Source organism: Chlorella variabilis (genome assembly GCF_000147415.1).
Source record: "Chlorella variabilis unplaced genomic scaffold CHLNCscaffold_3, whole genome shotgun sequence".
NCBI lineage: Eukaryota > Viridiplantae > Chlorophyta > Trebouxiophyceae > Chlorellales > Chlorellaceae > Chlorella > Chlorella variabilis.
Window position 1 is genome coordinate 1,493,346 of NW_005435085.1, and position 18,275 is coordinate 1,511,620.

General features: G+C 70.7%; 2 protein-coding genes across 2 annotated transcripts; one reads left to right on the forward strand and one right to left on the reverse strand.

The window, feature by feature from the left end:
• Positions 1-5,873: 5,873 nt before the first annotated feature.
• Positions 5,874-14,198, forward strand: CHLNCDRAFT_140736 (hypothetical protein; the record flags this gene model as incomplete). The annotated part of the gene is made up of 16 exons (XM_005850616.1): positions 5,874-5,960; positions 6,071-6,159; positions 6,308-6,663; positions 6,866-7,116; positions 7,379-7,567; positions 7,799-8,001; positions 8,201-9,126; positions 9,310-9,506; positions 9,746-10,068; positions 10,263-10,762; positions 10,982-11,722; positions 11,929-12,294; positions 12,452-13,384; positions 13,522-13,664; positions 13,844-13,996; positions 14,133-14,198. The coding sequence occupies 16 exons, from the start codon at positions 5,874-5,876 to the stop codon at positions 14,196-14,198; spliced, it is 5,523 nt and encodes a 1,840-aa protein (XP_005850678.1).
• Positions 14,199-14,377: 179 nt separating this feature from the next.
• On the reverse strand, positions 14,378-18,115 carry CHLNCDRAFT_140737 (hypothetical protein; the record flags this gene model as incomplete). The annotated part of the gene is made up of 15 exons (XM_005850902.1): positions 14,378-14,427; positions 14,605-14,654; positions 14,818-14,905; positions 15,068-15,185; positions 15,329-15,451; positions 15,613-15,751; positions 15,911-16,125; positions 16,312-16,367; positions 16,534-16,623; positions 16,817-16,884; positions 17,033-17,141; positions 17,201-17,364; positions 17,520-17,601; positions 17,705-17,829; positions 18,030-18,115. 15 exons carry the CDS (start codon positions 18,113-18,115, stop codon positions 14,378-14,380), a joined length of 1,563 nt encoding a protein of 520 aa, XP_005850964.1.
• Between the last annotated feature and the right edge of the window lie 160 nt (positions 18,116-18,275).

Here is an 18,275-nt window from a genome sequence, read left to right on the forward strand (position 1 = left end):
ACCCGGCAATGTCCCTGTTCGGTGGCGCCGGCGCTCGCCGCAGCCGTCGCCCGCCCGCGCCGGCTTGCTGCCCGCCTGCATCCCGCCACGGCAACCACGCCGGCAGCAGCTTGCGCGCCAGTGAGAGAGGTAACCGGTGAGAGAGGTAACCGGTGAGAGAGGTAACCGGCTCCCGAGGGGCATGGGCGACCAGCCGGCAGACCCTGCTCGCCACTGAAAGCAGGCTTCTTTGAGTGTGCTGGACCTGGGACTGCAGCCATGATGAACTGCATCGCTCGGCGGCATGATGCAACCATCGCGCCTCTTCCATCGGGCGCGAGGCAGAGCGGTCAGGCTTCTGCCGGCTCGATCCCAGCCTTTCCGCCATCACTTTCGCCCTTCCGTTCCACAGATCGTCCCTCAACACCTCCAGACCAGCGGGCGTTTCAAGCTCTACGGCTCCCCACGCCTGCAACGCGGCCGCAACTTCCCAGGCGAGCAGCCGCAGCCGTGAGCCTGAGGCCGCCCTTCCACCAGAGCGATCGCAGCCCCTGAGGCCGTGGTTGGGGTGGGACGCGCCCTGTTTCCCACCCTCAGTGTTCGAGGCTACCCGCAGGGCTCCAGAGAAGGCTGTCGAAGGGTTCAATACAATCGTGAGAGCTCCAGCAGCAGGTGAGCTTGGGCGCTGGCGTGGGGGCGATGGCGCGCCCTCTCACGAGGGTCTGTGCCTCTGCTCCCCCCGGGCTTGCCCGCGCTTCAGTGGCCGACATGTGGCCTGGAATCGCGCATGGGACGCCAGCGGGCGTGCCGGGGGCCCGCCTGCTGCCCAGCAGGCTCGCCACCCGCTAGTGGCGCCCTGCTCTTGCGCCACTGCGCTCCCTGGCCCCCTGTCTTCTCCCGCCCTGCATCGTCCTGTTGCTGGTGCCGATCGCACACGGCTGCAGCCTTCGCCTCCCCCACACACACACCCGCAGCTGCTCAACAAACAAGTCCCGCTTCACCTCATTCACGCCTGCAGGCGCCTGGCAGGCACCCGTGCAGCCCAGCACCCCAGCCAGGCCATCACGCTGTGCAGCCAGTCAAGATTGGGCCGCCATGGCTGCCGCAGAGCCTGCGGGCGCCGCGACGGCGCCCGACACGGGGCAGGCAAGCGGGTGCTGCTGGAGGCGCTGGGGGCAGTGCAGGCATTGCGATCGCGATCTGCTGACCCCTGATGGCACACCAGGGGCCCGGGAGCGACGCGGGGCCCGCCTGTCGCCATCGCGCGATGCGCGCCGATTCAAACGCGCCCGCGCCCGCCCGCTCAGTTGCCCCCGCCAAACCTTGCCCGCAGGCCCCCGTTATTAGCACATTTGTGACAGCCGGCAGCGTGGAGGGCCTGCCGCCCATGGTTGAGCCAGGCATGCAGCCCAGCCTGCCGCCGGCCACCACCGCAGACCCGCAGCCGTTTGCCAACTACAAGGCCGCGGCCGCGGCGGCAGGCATCAAGGTCTGCGAGAACTGCGGCACCACCACCACGCCGCTGTGGCGCAAGGACAAGCAGACGGGCATGATGATGTGTAACGTGAGGCGCAGGAGCCGGGAGGGAGGGCAGGGTGTCGTTCCGGTTTGGTGGGTGCTGCGCTCCTTCCTGTGCATATCACCCTAGGGCACCTGGCAGAGCCATAGTAAGGTTGTTGCCGCCCTACCGGCTGCAACCTGCAGGCCTGCGGCATCTTTTTCAAGCACCACCAGACGCACAGGTGTGGGGCTGGCGCTGCGGTTGGCTGCCGCGTGGTGCGTGCAGCTGCGTTAGGCAGGCTGGGTGCCAGGGCGCCGCCGCTGATGCTGATGCTGGCTGCGCTGCTGCGGCGGTCTGCCCCCTGCAGGCCGGTTGAGCTCATGCTGCAGCCGCCACGCACCCACCACCCCACCGTGGCATCCCGGCCAGCCGCCATGAGCGCCGTGGCGGCAGAGGACAGCGACGTGGAGGAGGGCATGGGTGGCGGCTGGGAGGCGGGCCGCGCGCGGCGCCGGCCGCTGCCGCCTGCAGAGAGCGACTACAGCGAGCAGTCGGAGGATGATCCGGAGGAGCGCCGGCGCTCGCTGCGGCCGCGCCGGGCGCGGCAGCATGGCGAGGAGTACCTTCTCGAGCTGCGTGGTGTGGCGGGCGGAGGCGCCAGCGCCCTGGCAGCGGCCGCCGCGGGCGAGGAGGAGCCCGCCGAGGCGGGCGCCTATGACAGCGACGGCGGTGAGCGGTGCAGGGGGACGCTCTGGCAGCGCCGCTGCGGCGGCTGCCCGGGCTGCCGCTGCGCCGTTTGGGCCGCTGCGCTGTTTCGGGCTGTGCAGGCTGCTGCGCGGGAACTGGCGCGCCCTCCTGACCTCGCCCTCCTTCCCCGCTTCTGCCCCCGCCAGGCTCCGAGCTGAGCAGCGTGCAGCTTGTGGAGGAGGCGGCAGCGGAGCGCCAGCGTGTGGACCTCATCAACCGACTGGTCAAGGAGGCCTTCCCGGCAGACTATGATGGTGAGCCCCACAAACAATTCTACCTTTCCAGATCGTGAACCCCGTGCTGGTCCTGGTCCTGTGGAACCACAGCGCCACGATGGGCCCTGCCAGAGCGCTGCACGCGTCCCTTGCCAGGGCCTGCGCTGGGCTGTTGTAGGCGCTTTGCGCTCCGAATCCCCTCCACAGCCCTGCGGTCGACCCTGCTCAGCATCGAGCTTGGCAGGGATTCTAGCAGGCAGCGGCAGGCAGGCAGGCCTGGTAGGCACGCGGGTGGTAGCTGGCAGCTGGCGTGGCTGCTGAGCGGCACCTGCTCTCTCCCTGCTCTCCCTGGCGCGCCGCTGCAGGCGCGATTGAGGGCCTCAAGTCGCTGAAGCAGGCGCGCATCACAGACCCCACCACCGGCCAGTCGTTTGGCCTGGTGCGGCTGTATGCAGACCCCGGGGAGCCGGCGGCGGCGGCGGAGCCGCAGTCCAAGCCCGTGCGTGCCGCGGCGGCGGCCGTGCCCAAGGCAGCCAAGCATGCGGCGCAGCGCGTGGTGGGGGCAGCAGCAGGAGCCAAGGCTGTGCAGGTGATGGCTGCCTGCAGCTCGGCCTGCTAGAGCAGGCATCATGTATGGAAGCCGACATCATGCGGCTTTGCTGAAAAGGAGGCAGCCAGCCAGCCTGCTTGTTGCTCCCCCCGCCACGTTCTGCACCCCGATCTCTCCGCCCTCCTCCCCTCCTCCCACCGTTCAGACCTGCTACAACTGCGGCACCACCAGCACGCCGCTGTGGCGCAAGGAGCGCGAGACGGGGCGCATGTACTGCAACGCATGCGGCATCTTCAAGAAGACGCACGGCATCGAGCGTCCGCTGGGTGCGGCGGTGCTGCCGCGCCCTGCCCGCCTGGGCCCTGCCTGCCTGCCTGGCCCTGCCTGCCCGCCTGCCTGCCTGCCTGCCTGCCTGCCTGCCTGCCCGCCTGCTTCGAGAATTGCCTCCTGCGTGCCGCGAGATTTGCCTGCCTGCCGCAATGGGCGACGTTCTTGGCTTGGGCTGTGGCGACGGCGGCTGCTCGTCTCACTGCGACCCCGGCCTGCCTGTAGTGCCTGCAGGCACCTCCCGCTTCAAGCAGTACGCGGGGCCCGGCCCGCAGCAGCGCTCCCGCGGCGGCAAGCGCAGCCGCGGTGGCAAGGGCGGCGGCGGCCGGCGCACCTCCACTGGCAAGGCCGGCAGCCCCGGCCTGCACGCCAGGCGAGCAGTGGAGTAGGCCCTCTGCTGGGCTGACTCCACATTCCCCAGCCTTCCAGAAGCGCTGCCGCCCCTGGGACCTGCTGCTGACGGGGTGCTGCCCTGCCGCTGCTGCTGCTGTGCAGTGACAGCGAGCCTGAGCCTGAGGAGATGAGTGCCAGCGACAGCGAGGAGGCGGATGAGGCAGAGGATCAGCACCAGTCACGGCGGCGCCGCACGACGGCCTCCGGGGCACCCGCGGCAGCAACAGCAGAGCCCGCGGCGGCGGCGGCGGAGGAGGAGGAGGGCGGCGAGCGGCGCACGACTTCGGGCCGTGCCGTGCGGCCGCCGCGCAGCCGCCTGGGCGAGGCCGCCGCCGTCACCTCCCCAGACCTCGCGGCCGTCGAGGCTGCTGAGCTGGCAGAGTATGAGGTGATGGAAGCCATCCAGCGGCAGCAGCAGCTGCCGGTGCTGCCCGGCAACCTGTCGCTGTTCAAGGCGGCGCCCACGCCGGCGCCCGTCGTGGGCCTGGCCGCCGCTGCGCTGCCCCCGCTCCCGCTGCCGGCCCCAGCCGCGCAGCAGGGCGCCACGCTCAGCACCTCCTCCGATGCCTCCGCCTACAGCCAGCCGCAGCAGGCGGGCGCCACGGCCGCCACGGCGCAGCTGCCGCTGGGCTCGTCGGCCGCTGCGCTGCCAGCGTATGGCCTGCCTCTGGATGGCGTGCTGAGCCGCCTCGATGCAGGCAAGTGGCTTTTGGCAGGTTGCTGTTGCTGGTGGCGATCGGGTGCACGGCCTGCCCAGCTGCTACGTGTGGCGTCCAGCTGCCAGGACACCTGGCAGCTATTGGTGCTGTTGGCCCCGCCGCTCAACCCTGGCTCCTCTGCTCCTATGTGCAGGCCTGGCCCACCTGCCACCCAGACTGCACGTGCCCAGTGCGTCGGCACCTGCCTGGCCGGGGCCAGCAATGGAGCAGCAGCAGTGGGGCGCCCCGCTGCCCGCTGCGTTTGCCGCGCCGCCACCGCTGCCAGGGGTGCCCCTGCAGTGACGGCTGCGCCGGGCCGGCCCTTGTATACTGTTTATTGGCAAGCCGCCCTGGGCCTGGCCCCAGCCGCCCTGAGCCGGGTACGCGCCCCGGCGCCTACCGCCGTGGCTGAGAGTTGCCACAGTTGTACACTAACCATGCATGCTCCCCCCCCCGCTCAAGTTTTGGCCAATGCAACGGCACAACGCACCCACACATAGCTACCCCTCCCCCATCCCAGCATTGGGGGAGCTGACTTGAACACCCACCACCTGTTCCTCTCTGTGGTCTTAGCTGCCCTGTACTGAGCCCAGCTGTACACCGCCCGTGATCCCGCAGCCCTCCCTTGTGGCCCCGCCGCCGCCCCCGCCACCCTCTTGTCCCTCTGTTCCCTTTGGCTCGGCGCGCCGCATTCCAGCGCTATTTTTGCCTCTTTGTTTTTCCCTCCCTCATGTACCCAGCCAGCCCGCAGCGCCCTAGACTGTTCACTAGCTGCCGCCCAGCTCACGCCCGGCTCTTGTACCCCCGGGCCCGCCTCCCCTCTCTGTCGAGCATTCGCCACCCTCTGCCCATTTATCTCCATCTTCCTTCCTCAGCCGATGCCCAAACACCCTGGCATCCCTAACTCGCCCTGCTCCCCAGCGCCGCTTCAACAGCGCGCCCTGTACCCACCCTGCCCCTGTTTCACTACCCGCCATTTCGTTCGCGTGTGTGTCTTACCTATGGTTTCTGCCTGCGTGTGTGCGCAACACTGCTGCACAACACTGCTGAGAATGAAGCATTCATTCATCCCAAAACCAACATCTCCCGCCCCCGACGCCGCGTCTTCGGCCGTGACGGACAGTCAGTCCGTCGCCATTGTCCAGTGTTTTGTCGCACCGGGGGTCAGACCTGTAAAACAATGAGCGAATCGAATCGGAGAGATCGGCAGGGGTGCTCCTTGAAAGATGAGGGCCAGGCGACAGGCGGGTGGGGCGGGTGGCGCCACATCACACTCCCCATCGCAAACCGATGAGGTGGGTGGCTTTCCCGTTGCGCTTTCTGGTCAGTTTTACGCGCCTAGGGCCGGAAGTCAAGCTCATAGGCTCCCCCTGGGCCCCGAGCGGCTCTGTCTGGACGCAAGCCTGCGGCTCCATGTATTAACCAAGGGCTTTATGCGTTGACCAGCAGTCGCAGGGAACGGCATGGCTGCTGCCGAGGCCGAGGCCAATCGCCTCAGTGTTGCCGTAGATGACTTAGGCAGCGGCCTGTGGAGTGGGCGTGTGAAGCAGGTGGGGATGCCGTGCACACTGCGGCCCCCAGGGCAACTGAACTGCCGGTGATCGGAGGCCCTGTGGCTCTTCCCGCCACCGCCGCTCACCCGCCACCCCCTCGCTTGCAGGAGCTCGAGGCGCGCACGCCGCTGCGCAATGTGCTGTTCAGCCCCAGCCCCAGCCGGCCGGCGGTGTCGGTGGAGGAGCTGCCCGTCAGGTGCAGGCCACGCCTGCCGGGGCGCCGTGCTGCCCTGCTTTGCTGCCGTCCCTCCCTCTCTCCCCTCGCCACTGCTTCGGCCCGCCCGCGCTGCTGCCTGCCGGGCCCCTTTCCCACCTGCACCCACCCACCCACCGCGGCCTCGCAGGTATCTGGACGCGCGCAGCGACCCTCAGCTGGCACGCCTGCGCCAGCTGGCGCACTCCCCCGCCGCCTGGTTCCGCTCCCCCTTTGTGCTGGTGGTGCTGGTGTCGTGCGGCGACTACGAAGACTACAAGCGCGACCTGCGGCTGCGCCTCAAGGCCATGGCAGACACAGAGGTGGTGGCGGCGGGCCAGCCGGAGCTGCTGTTTGTGTACGTGCGGCCCGCGGCGGCCGACGCCGCCGCCAAGGGCCCCGCCCGCGTCTTTGACGCGATGCGCAAGGATCTCAACAAAGCGCGGCGGGAGCGGTGCGTGCGGCTGGACCCGCTCACGCTGCCCCCCACCCAGCCCACCGCCCCAGGTGCGCGCCGCGGCCGCCGCCGCCGCCACGCCGCCGCCGCCATGCCGCAGGCGTGCTGCTGGAGCCAGTCGGGCCTCCTCGCGCTTCCCGGCTGCTGTGCCCCCTCGCTTGCCCCCACCCCTCCACCTCTCCCTCCCTACCCTCCATTCGCCCCCACCGCCCCCCTCCCCCCTCCTCTTCTCACCACTTCTCACCGCTGCAGCCATCGCCGGCCTGGAGGAGTTTGACCGCGCTGCGCGCGACGCGCTGCGCGCCGCCTTTGAGTCCCGCGCCGCCGCGTACGGCGAGGAGGTGCGGCGCCTGACGCTCAACCGCCTGGACCCCGCCTGGTCCTTCCCCACTTTCTTCCTGGTCAAAGACGGGCTGGCGGCGATGCTGGAGGCCGCAGGGCTGGCAGAGGATGCGCTCAGGGAGTATGCTGAGCTGGAGGCGTGCTACCTCGAGGTGGCGCAGGTGCGGCGGGGGTTTTCGGCGGTACGGGTGGTACATGGGGGTGGCGCAGGGAGCAGTACCGCTGGTTGCGGTACGGGTGGCACTTCTCGGGGCGGTGCACGCAGCGCTGCTGTGTGCGTGTGTGGGTGTGTGCCGGGCGGGTAGGCCGCATGTGCATCGCATTGCTAATCTGTCGGCTTCAGGGCTGTGCTGCCGTTCCCATGGTGTGACTGTGCGCTAGGCCGCGCTCTCCCCCCTGCCGCTGCTCCTGACTCTGCTGCAGGCGGCCGGCCAGCAGCAGCCGTTTGGCGGCAAGCCTGCGGGGCAGGACGAGGCGTCGCTGCTGTGGTCGCCCTGGGCCGCCACCCGCCACGCCGCCAGCCAGCCTGAGCTGCCGCCGCAGTTCTTGATGCGCCAGGCGCTGTTTGCCAGCCAGGCCCGCCTGCTGCTCAAGCTGCACCGCCACGCCGAGGTGCGGGCGGCTGCCTTTGGGCGGCGCTGCCGGGCTGGCCTGCTGTGGTGCTATCCACTGGCCTTTGCGCTGGGGCTCTTGCTCTGGGTTGGCCTTGGCTCGCTGTCAGCTGCTGCGCTGCAAACGCGCACACCACGGTGCTTGCGATTCTCGCTGCCCGGCAAGCCGCAGCGCTGCCAGACGCCGTCGCCAGCGTGCCGCAGCTGCCCCCGCCCCTGCCGCCGCCTGCAGGTGGCCGATCGGGGGCTCAAGTTTGTGCGCGCCTTTGGCGCCCTGCTGGCCCGCCAGCAGCGCGCCGGCGGCGTGCCGCCGCTGCTGCGCGAGGCTTGGAGCTTCGCCTGCTACCTGTCTCTGGCGGAGGCCACGTCGAGGCTGCAGGCGGCACGCGCAGAGGAGAGGCGCAAATCAGACCACCCCGGCCGGCCCGGCGGCAGGTGCGCAAGCTGCGCAGCACCTGCAGCTTCTCGGCGCCTGCTCGGCAGCCAGCAGCCCGCCAGCAGCCAGCAGCACCAGGTGCCTGTCCCCCGTTGTGCCGAATGCTGCCGGCTGCACTTGCGCCGGGTTGGCGTGCTGGGAGCCCCGCCCTGGCTGAGCCGTGGCTGCCGCCGCCTTTGCGGCCCTGTGCCGCTGCAGGAGGGGCAGGCAGAGCGAGGCGACGGCGGGCACGCCGCACGCGGGGGACACCCCCCGTGGCGGGCCAGCCTGGGAGTGGGATTCGGCGTCGCAGCGCCCCGTCCCCAGCCCCAGCCCCTCTGCAGCCAGCCCCCTGGCTGGAACCAGCCACTCTCGCCTGCAGGTCAGGGTGGGGCCACACAGCGTGGGGGGCGGGTCAGAGGTGGAAAGTGTGGCCAGCCCCGAGTGGCAGCGCGGCGGCGGCGGCGGCGGCGACCACGCCACGCACACGCACGTCGACTGGCAGCTGGGGGCCCTGCCCGGCAGGCCTGCCGCGGCCGCGGCAGCCGTGGGGGCGGAGGGCGCGGCGGAGGGGCTCGGCGGCGGCGGCGGCGGCGCGGCGCCGGGCAGCGCCAACCTGTACTGCCTGCTTGCCAAGCTGTACTGCGCCGCCCGCGCCGAGCTGCTGCGCCTCGGGGCGGCCGCGGGCCTGGAGGTGCCGGACTGCGCAGCAGCGCAGGTTCTGGGCTTAGAGTCGCCTCACCACGCTGCAGCGCCCGCCCCGCTGGCAGCGACGCCTGCAGCAGAGGCAGACGCGCCGCGCGCCGCGTCCCCGCCCGCCCCGCCCCTAGCCAGCCCCGCCGTCGAAGCGGCTCCCGAGCCGGCAGCAGGCCTGAGGAGCAGCCCCAGGAATGCAGACTTGTCTCACGTGGACCTCAACGGCAGCAGCAGCAGCAGCGCCAGCGAGCAGCAGGAGGCGCCGGCGGGCGGTGACCGGGCGAGGGGGGAGGGGCTGGGCACGGGGCCCGTCACCCTGCTCAGCGCGCCAGACATGCAGCTGGACTCGCAAGCCGAGGCAGAGCCGCAGCAGCAGTCGCCCGGCGCGGCGGCAGCCCCAGTGCGGCAGCTGTCTGTGCGGCCTAAGGGGCAGGGGCTGGGCGAGGGAGGTGAGCGGCCACCCGTTGCGCCTGCTTCCGCTAGCCTTTGCCAGCTGCCAGCCGTACCCGCTCAAGCCTGCCTCAGCTCACTTTGCAGCAGCCATTTAACGTGCTTGCGTCTTCCTGGCGGCGCTCATTGGCGGATGGGTGTGCCCTCCCTTGCATTGTGCCCTCCCTTGCCGCCGTCCGCAGACTCACCTTCCTCCAGCCCCCACAGCACCAGCACCAGCACCAGCACGCATCAATCCTCGCTGTCTCCGACCCGGGGAGAGAGCGGTCGCGCGGCGCCGCTGCCGGCTGCCGGGGGGGCGGCGGCGGCAGGGGCGCCGCCCTCCGCTCCCTCCTCCGCCCGATCGGAGCAGAACGACATGCAGACTGTCGAGCGGCAGGTACGAGGCGCGGCTGGGATGCGGAGCATGCCCGTGTGGGCTGCACACCTGTGTGAACACAGCTGTGAGAGCATGCCTGTGTGGGCTGTGTAAAGGCCTTGGACCCCACCGCTGGCTGCGCTGCGTGTGCCCACCCACCTCCCACCCTTGCCCCTCCAACGCCCTCACCACACAGCCACCAGATCAGCCACTAGATCAGCCGCCTGCCCGCTCCTGCCCGCCCGCTCGCTCCCTTGCAGGTGGTGTCTGCCCTTGCCAGCCGCTCCGGCGCGGGTCACGTGGTGGGCCCCGCGGCGCCGCCGGCGCCAGCCGGCGCCAGCGCCGCCGCCAGCCTGCCGCCGTGGCTGGTGCACTGGCGCCTGCGCGCCGCGCTTTCCTCCGAGCACCTCTTTACCGAGCTGTTTGTCGAGCTGAGCGAGGCCGCCGCAGCCTGTTACACCCAGTGCGGGCATGCGCGCAACGCGGCGCTGCTGCATGCTGACGTGGCGGATGCGCTGGCACGAGGTGGCAGCCTGGCGCGGGCGGCGGACCTCTATGAGGGCCAGTGCCGCGCTTTCCTCAGGTTGGTGGCAGTAGGCAGAGGAAGCACGAGGGGTAGCCGTCGGGGCAGCAGGGGGCCGGGAAGCTGGAACGGCGGGCCTATGAGACTGCACAGGCTGGCACGCAAGAGACTGTACTGCGCCGGGCTCCTACCTCTGACGTGGAGCACTGCTGATGACCAGGCTGCTCTGCTGCTGTCCTGCTGTGTCTGTGCAGGGAGGGCTGGCACGCTCTGGCAGCACACACCCTGCCCAAGCTGGCAGCCTGCCAGCTCGCCATCGGCAGCGCTGGCCTGGCGCACACCGCGGCGGCGCTGCTGTCGCTGCCCGCGCCCTTCCGCGGCATGCCCCCAGAGCGGCAGGCGGCTTGCCAGCTGCTGCTGCAGGCGGCGCGGTCTGCTGCCGGCCTGGCCGGCTGCCGGCCGCTGCTTCCCGGCAGCCCGCCGCCGCCAGGCGCGCTGCTCGACCCCGTCGTGTCCCTGACAGCCGCCATAGTTGCAACGCCGCCCCACGCCGCCGTCAGCCGCTTCTTCGGCCGCACGGGGCCGGGCGGCGCACCGCTGCTGGCGCCGCCGCCGGGCGGCCCGGGCGGCGGCGCGCTGGCGGCGGCAGTGGGGGATGCTCTGGCGGTGCAGGTGGTTGTTGACAACCAGCTGGCGCTGCCGCTTCCGCTGCGGGGCGTGGCTCTCACGCTGGCGGTGCTTCAGGAGATGACAGGTGCAGCCACGGGTGGTGCAGCATATGTGTGTGTGGTGTGTGTGTGTGGTATGTGTGTGTGTGTGTGGAGGGGAGGGGGGGGATGGGCAGCTTGCGCGATGCCTGTGCCGTGCTGCCCTGCCTCGCCATGGCCCCTCCTCCGCTCTGCTCCCTCCCCGATCTCCCCCGTTGCCACATAAACGCTGCCCTGCCCGGCGCCTCGGCCGCTGGTCTGTGCAGTGATCCACTCCCCGCGCGCCGCCCCTTCGCCCGTCCTGGTGCTGGGCTCGGCGGCGCGGCCGCCCCGGGGCGGCACCCCCGCCACCCCGCTGGGCGACAGCCTGCTGTCGCTCAACTTTGAGCGGCAGGAGAGCGGGGGGCAGGAGCGGTACGAGTCCAGGTGGCAGCAGGTGGAGGAGCTGTACTGCCCCCTGGTGGCCATCACCCCACCCAGCGCCGCGCCGGGCAGGCAGGATGGGCCGGGCGGTGGGCCGGGCCCGCGGCTGCAGCCGCTGCGCGGCGAGGCGGTACTGCCACCTGGCGCCAGCGTGCTCACCTTCCTGGCAGCTCCCGTCAAGCGCGGCCTGTACAAGGCGCTCCACCTGCGGGCCCGCCTGCACCAGCTGGCGCTGCAGGTTGCGGTGCAGCCGCCGGAGCCGCTGTGGCAGCAGCCTGGCACGGCGGCGGGCAGACGCGGCAGCAGCGCCGCCGCCAGCCGACGCGGAAGCCGGGCGGGCACGGCAGGGGGCACCCCGCTGGCGCCGGAGCCGCGGGATGCGCCTCACTGCGCAGAGGCTGTGGTCATGTATGTGGAGCAGGCTCAGGCTAGGATACATCTGGAGCTGCTGGCGGCCGGCGGTAGCCTGGTTGCGGGGCAGGAGCAGTGGGTGGGGCTGGCGGTGGCGCCGCGGCGGGACGCCCTGCACGCCGCCCTGCTGGAGCTGACGTGGCCGCTGGGGCACCCCGGCTCTGGCGGGCTAGGTGCGCACGCCTGGTGGAACCTCTGCTCTGCTGCGACTCCCTACATTTCCCTAGATCATGGTGTTTGCTCTGGTTGGCTGGCTTGTTGGTTGCCTGGTTGCCTTCATGGTTGACCTGTTGCGGCCGCCGCCTGCAGTCTGGACAGCACTGTTGCACCCTCGATGCACCTCCCCGTGATCGCCCCATCGCCGCCCCCCCTGCCGCAGGGCTGCCGCCGCTGTCTCGCAAGCCGACGGCTGCGGCGCCCCACCACCGTGCCGTGCACTCGCATGGCGGCGACATGCGCCTGGGCGGCGCCAGCTCAGCTGCCCTGCAGGCCTCCCTGGCCGCACAGCCCTTCCTGCGGCCGGAGCACTGCGCCGCCGCGCTGCTGCCCGCCGCCGGCGGCGCAGCGACCCAGCCGGGAGGAGAGGGGGGCAGCCGCACGGCGCCTGCCGCCCAGCTGCTGCCGGCAGAGGGCCCGTCAGGGCCTTCGGCCGCCTGGCTGTTAGCTGAGGGCCTGCGGCAGCACCTGGCGCTGCCGCTGGTCGAGGATGGGCGCCCCGTCACCCTCTGGTGGCGCGTCATGGCAGGTAGGGTAGTGGCGTGGCCTGCTGTTGTCCGTGCAGCTGCCTGGGGGTCGCCTGGCCTGGCATCGCGCTGGGCTGTTGTGCCAGGCGTCCCTTCATTCCATCCCTCCATCCTCACCCGGCTGTGCCTGCTGGCTGTCTGCTGCTGCTCCCGTTGCAGGCGAGGTGGCCGCGGCGCCAGAGCAGGTGCACATCGCGCCGCCGGCGCCGCGCCACTCCTCCCGCCAGCTGGAGCTTCGTCGGCTGGGCCTGCCTGCTGACCCAGGCCCGCTGCCTGCCGCCGTGCTGGATGTGCCCGCCAGCCTGGAATACGCCAGCGGCTGCCAGCGCAGCCACAGCCGTCTGCTGTGCGCGGCGGTGCGGCAGCCGTTTGCGGTGGCGTGCGCGGCCCGGGAGCTGCCTTCGGGGGGTGTGGCCCTGCAGTGCACGCTGAGCTCCAGCATGGCGGTACCGGCTCAGCTGTCCCGCCTGGCACTGGAGCCGCAGCCGGGCTTCGCCGTGGCTTCCTCCCTACTGGACAGCATGGGCCTGCTGCCTGCCACCCTGCCGCCCTTTGGCAGCCTCACCGCCAGCTTCCTGCTGGCTCCCGAGCCCGGCGTGGCCGCCGGAGCAGACTTCACCCCTCTGCCAGCCAAGCTGCAGCCCTCGGCACTGGTTGTTGACTACAGCATTGACAGCAGGCAGCAGTGCAGCCTGCCTGCGGCGGCCCTCAGCGGAGGAGGCGCCAGCGGCGGCGACGGCGGGCTGGGCGGGCGAGGGCGGGACCCCAGGCCCGGCGCCGGCGCCGGCGGCAGCCCTACGTCCGGCGCGGCGGAGGCTGGTGCCGCGGGCGGCGTCGCCGGCGCTGCGGGCACGGCGCAGACGCCTGCGCTGGCTGTGCTGGAGTTGCTTGACGCCAGCGGTAGGCAGCGACCCAGCAGCCCGCTAGGCTCCCCGGGCAAGCGCAGCACATCCGGCTCCCCCACCGCCACCGCGTCCGGCGCGGCGCTGGGGGTTGACGGCGAGGGGCCGGGGGGCTGCGCCACCCGCCAGCTGTGCTGCTTCAGGCACCTGCTGACGCTTGAGATGCCGGCCTCTGAGGACGACTCCAGCGGTGAGGGCTGCTGCCTGGCAGCCAGCTGGCGGGCGTGCAGCTGTGCAGGCCCTGCGTGTTGTGCGAAGAGATGCATCCAGGGCAGCACAACCCGCGGGGAGAAGCGTGCCCGCCGCCCTGCCCTCGCTGCCCCGCAGGCGCTCTGGTGTATGTGCGGCAGCTGGGCCCGTTCGTTGCTACCGTGGGGCAGCCCACCACGCTGTGCTGGCGCCTGGAGCGCAGCGGTACCGCCGACCAGCAGCAGCAGGCCACGCGCATGGGGTTTGAGGTGCTGGCAGAGGTGGGCGAGGCGGCTGGGGAGGCGGCTGGCCCGGCGGGGCGGCCTGCTGGCGCGTGCATCGCCGGGCCGGCTGGGCGGCGGCTGCCTTTGGCGTGTGCCGTGCGCTGCTCCGCACCCCTCAGTCCCGCACCTGGCCTCATCTGCTGCCCCCCAACCCCAAAACTCGCTGTCTCCCACAGAGCGACCACTGGCGCCCGCTGGGGCGCCGGTTTGGCGGCGTGACGCTGGGCGGGCACGACGGCGCGGTGGCCACGGTGGAAGCTACGTGGGTGCCGCTGGCGGCAGGCACGCTGCCGGTGCCCACGCTGCGCCTGCAGGACGTCGCCTTCCAGGTGGGGCCTCTGCCTGGCCTGCTGGGCTGGCTGTTGGCGCGGATGGGGCTGTGGTTCAGAGCAGCACAGCTTGAGCGACCAAGTGGAAACTTCCCCACCTCCCATCTCCCGCCCTGCCACCGCCGGCCGCCTGCAGGAGGTATTTGATGTGGGGCTGTCGCTGTCCGGTACCAACGCCATCACGGTGGTGGATGCGTACTGAGCGGGACCGCTGGCTGTACCGCCTAAACCAGCAACGCCAGCCCTGCTCGTGTGACACATGTGTGTGTGTTCTGACACTGCAAGGCTCCGACCCAGCCCAGCGTTGCCACACTGCACATGATGCAAGAGCTGCTGGTGCATTACATGTGTGCTGAGGCTGAGATGCGAGGCGGTGGTGGGTCACCACCGGCTGATGTCTCGGCCGAAGAGCAGGGTGAGGGCCCAGTCCCCTGCGTGCCGGTGGTGGACGCATGCGCTGGTTTCAGCCAAAGCCGCGGTCGAGGGCGCACGGCATGGATGTGGGGTTGCAGGGTGAGTCTCTGCACCCCGCTGCCGCAGTGCCGGCTGTGCCGGCAGCAGCCAGGCATGTGTGCAGCGCCAGGGAGACTGCCTGCTGCCACTCTTACCTGCCACATACATGCGGTGCTTCATGGTGCCCAGCCGCGTGAGGTAAGCACTGCACAGCTCACACACACACACACACACACATGGCCTGAGGTGTTTAACGAGTGACCCAGGGGCGCATGCTGACCTCCACACCAGCACACGCCGTCGTGGGCACCGACGTCGCACCACACACACACACACACACACACACAGGCACACGGCATGCCGCCCACCTGCGCCAGGCCACCCAGCTGCTGAACCCCGCCCAGCTCAGCTTGCGCTGCTTGGCCTCCCCCAGCTCGATCACCGCCGACGCGCCGCCTGCGCACAGCCACGCACGCACAGCACGCACAGCGCACGCCAGTCGGTCCCTGGAGGCTCATGCAGGCGTCACATGATGTGGCAAAGGACTGCACCCCTGCCAGCGCCGCCGCTCCCGCGTGCAGGAGTGCCCACGCCCACAGCGCCGTGGCGCCGCCTCACCGATACTGGCCATGCTGCCCAGGTGCTTGTACACAAACGGCGGCAGCTGCGGCGCCTCCAGCTTCCCCGCCTCCTCATTCAGGCACCGCGCAAGGTACTTGCCCTGCTGCTCGGCCACCTGAGGCGAGGCAGCAGGCGGCAGCGGCGGCGGCGGGCACACATTCCACTGTCGCACAGAAGCACGCGGGGCCACGATGCTGCGGCGCCCGGCGCCCTGTGCTCTCCACCTGATGCATGGTGCGGCATGCCCGGTGCCCTTACCTGTGCCAGGGCAGGCAGCGGGGTGTCTGGGTTGGCGCAACAGTCCCCCAGCGCATACACATTGCCCACGGGCTTCCAATCCTTGTGCAGGCTGGCGTCCTCCTCGTCCTGCCGCATGTGCACCTGCGGCCGCCGGCGGGAGCAGCAGCACAAGCGCTGGATCCAGGGCTCCAGGGCATGGATGCACGGGCAGCTTGCCACAGCCAGGAGGCAGCCCGTGGGACCAGCGAAGGCACCCAACCACCCTACACGGCAGCGCGACGGAGCCGGGCGGCGGCGCCCACCTCGCTGACTTGCTGCGGCCCCGGCCCCCTGTCTGCGTCTGCCTGCACGTGGCCGTCGGGCTGCAGCCTGGGCGCCATCAACACCCGAAGCTTGTCGTCGATCGCCAGCCGCCCGCGGGGCGTCTTGGCAAACGGCAGGCTGCACGGCAGGACGCCAGCGGAGCGGCAGGGTGAGGGTAGGGCACAGGGCCGGCCCGGCGCTCGCTGCCCGGCGCCATCCCCGGCTGTCCGCGTGTGCCGCCAGCTGCGGCAGCGCAGCCGGTGGCAGCAGCACGCGGCAGCGGGCAGCAAGCCGCACCTGACGGTGAATGGTGTGGGGCCCACGCCTGTGGACCACACGCACAGGCCAAAGGGGATCCTGCTGCCGTCCTGCAGCTCCAGCTCCCCCTCCGTCACCTCCTTCACCACCCCCTTCACCAGCTGCACCCCCTCCTTGACCAGCTTGCGCGCGGTGTACTCGCGCAGGCGGGCGTCAAAGGAGCCCAGCAGCTCGTTGGCTTCAATGAGCGTGATCTGCAATGGGGGAAGGCAGGCAGGCAGGCAGGCAGGCAGGCAGGCAGGCGCCGGCGGCAGCGTCAGCGCCACGCCGGGCGGGCAGATCGATGTGCCAGGCTACACGCCCCAGGCATCCATTTAGGGCAGCTGACGTGCTGGCCACTCGGCGCGTGGCGGATGCGGCGGCGGGCGCAGCACCCTGACCCTCATGTCCCGCGCCCGGCTGGGGTCTATCTTGCGCAGGTCTCGGTTGATGAAGTCTGCAGCGGGGCATGGCAGGGAGGCTCAGGCCGGTGCAAGGGAACAGCAGCTCACCTGTGGCTGGCAGGAACAGCTGGCTGACAACGTGCATGTGCTGCCTGCTGCAGCTGACAGCTCGCGGGATACAAGACCACACACGCCAACCTTAAAGCCCACCCCCCTCACCCGCCAGCTCTCCAGCAAACTCAACCCCCGTGGGCCCGCCGCCCACCACCACGACATGCAGCAAGCGGTCTCGATCCAGCGGGCTGCGGCCTGCGGGGGGGCAGGGCGGCGGCCGGGGCAGCGTAGCTGATGGATGGATGGCAGCCCTTGCGAGCGCGAGCAGCCAGGCTGCTGGCCAGCAGATAGCCGCAGCAGGCGCACCTGCTTGCCTTCCCTTGCACGTTGACAGAGCCCGGTTGCCACCCTCACACAAACACACACCACAGCCCCCAACTTGACGCACCGGGTATGTTGGCCTTGTTCCAATTGTCTACCAGTGTGCTGCGGATGGCGGTGGAGTGGGAGGCGTCCCTGCAGGCAGGCAGCAGCAGCAGCACGCTTCACAGCATGGCACGACGCAGCACAGCACAGCAGGGGGACGCCCGGGACAGCAGCGTCGGCTCTGGCAGCGTGCAGGGCCGGCTGCCGCGGCGTGCCGGGGCGGCGGTGGGCCACGTACCTCAGGAAATGGGTGTACTGCTCCACCCCCGGTATCCCAAACGTGCTGCCCTGGCTGCCCGTGCTGATGGCCAGCTTGTCGTACTCAACAAAGAACCGCAGCCCGTCCTCTGCGGGGCAGGCGGGCAGGCACAGGGATGGGTGACGCGCATGCAACTGCGTCATCCACCGTTCATCCACGCGTGGGCCTGGCGGGTATGCCCGCGCGTCTGGTTCGGTGCCAGCGTGCCGGCAAGGGGCAGCGCTTGTGCAGCGGGCAGCTTGCCTGAGCAGCACTCGACCAGTCGGTCCTCTGGGTGGATGCCCTTGCAGCTGGCGGCGTAGTAGAAGTTTCTGGGAGGATGGCAGGGCGGGCAGGGCAGCAGCGCATGTCAGCCACACAGTTCCCCAGTCACAGGTAGGGGCACACGCCAATGCTGGCACGACTGGTGGCTCCTCTCCGCTGCCGCTGATGGCGCGGCTGTGCCGCCGCTTCCCGGGGCGCTCACTGCGGCTGCTGCAGCTTGGGCTGGATGTCCACGATGGGCACGGTCACGGACCGGGACTCGATGGTGCCGACGCAGGTGGAGGCTGCAAGCGGCGGACGCGGCGTGCTGGCGTTCGTGCATTGCGGGGGGAGTTGGTCCGGCACGTACGTCGGGGCACGCCAGGCAGGGCAGCAGCACACCCTCACCCAGCAGGGGAGTGAACACCATGTGGTTTCGAGGGGAGATGATGGTGATGTCATACTTGGAGGTGTCGATGTCCCGTGCCACCCGCGCCCCGCCCCACCCCGTGCCCAGGATCACCAGCCGCTGCCTGCCACGACAGCAGCGCGAGTAGTGAATGCGGCTGTGTTAGGATGGGAGCGTGAGGGACTGTGTCGACAGCAAGCAGGCAGTCAGGCGGCAGCGGCGTGCCTGCCGGTCGTGAGCGGGATGGGCGCGCCCGCCAACTTGAGCTCCGGTGCCGTGCTGGTATGGAGGCGGCAGGCCGCTGTGCTGCCGCGCCCAGCCCACTGCTGCTGTGACCAGGCGCCGTCTACGAGTCCCTCGGCCTGCGCCTGCAGCCGCAAGCGGAGCAACAGCTGCCGACTTCGCTGCATCGCCGCCGCCTGGCCCTGGCTCGGTGTCTGGACAGGGATGTGAAGATCCGGATGCCTGATCGCCCTTGCACTCAGGGTTTCCTCGATTGGTGCCCAGGTTTTGCGATCGCCACGTGGTCCAGGTTGGCACGAAAACTTCTGTGGCGATAGCAACTGAGGC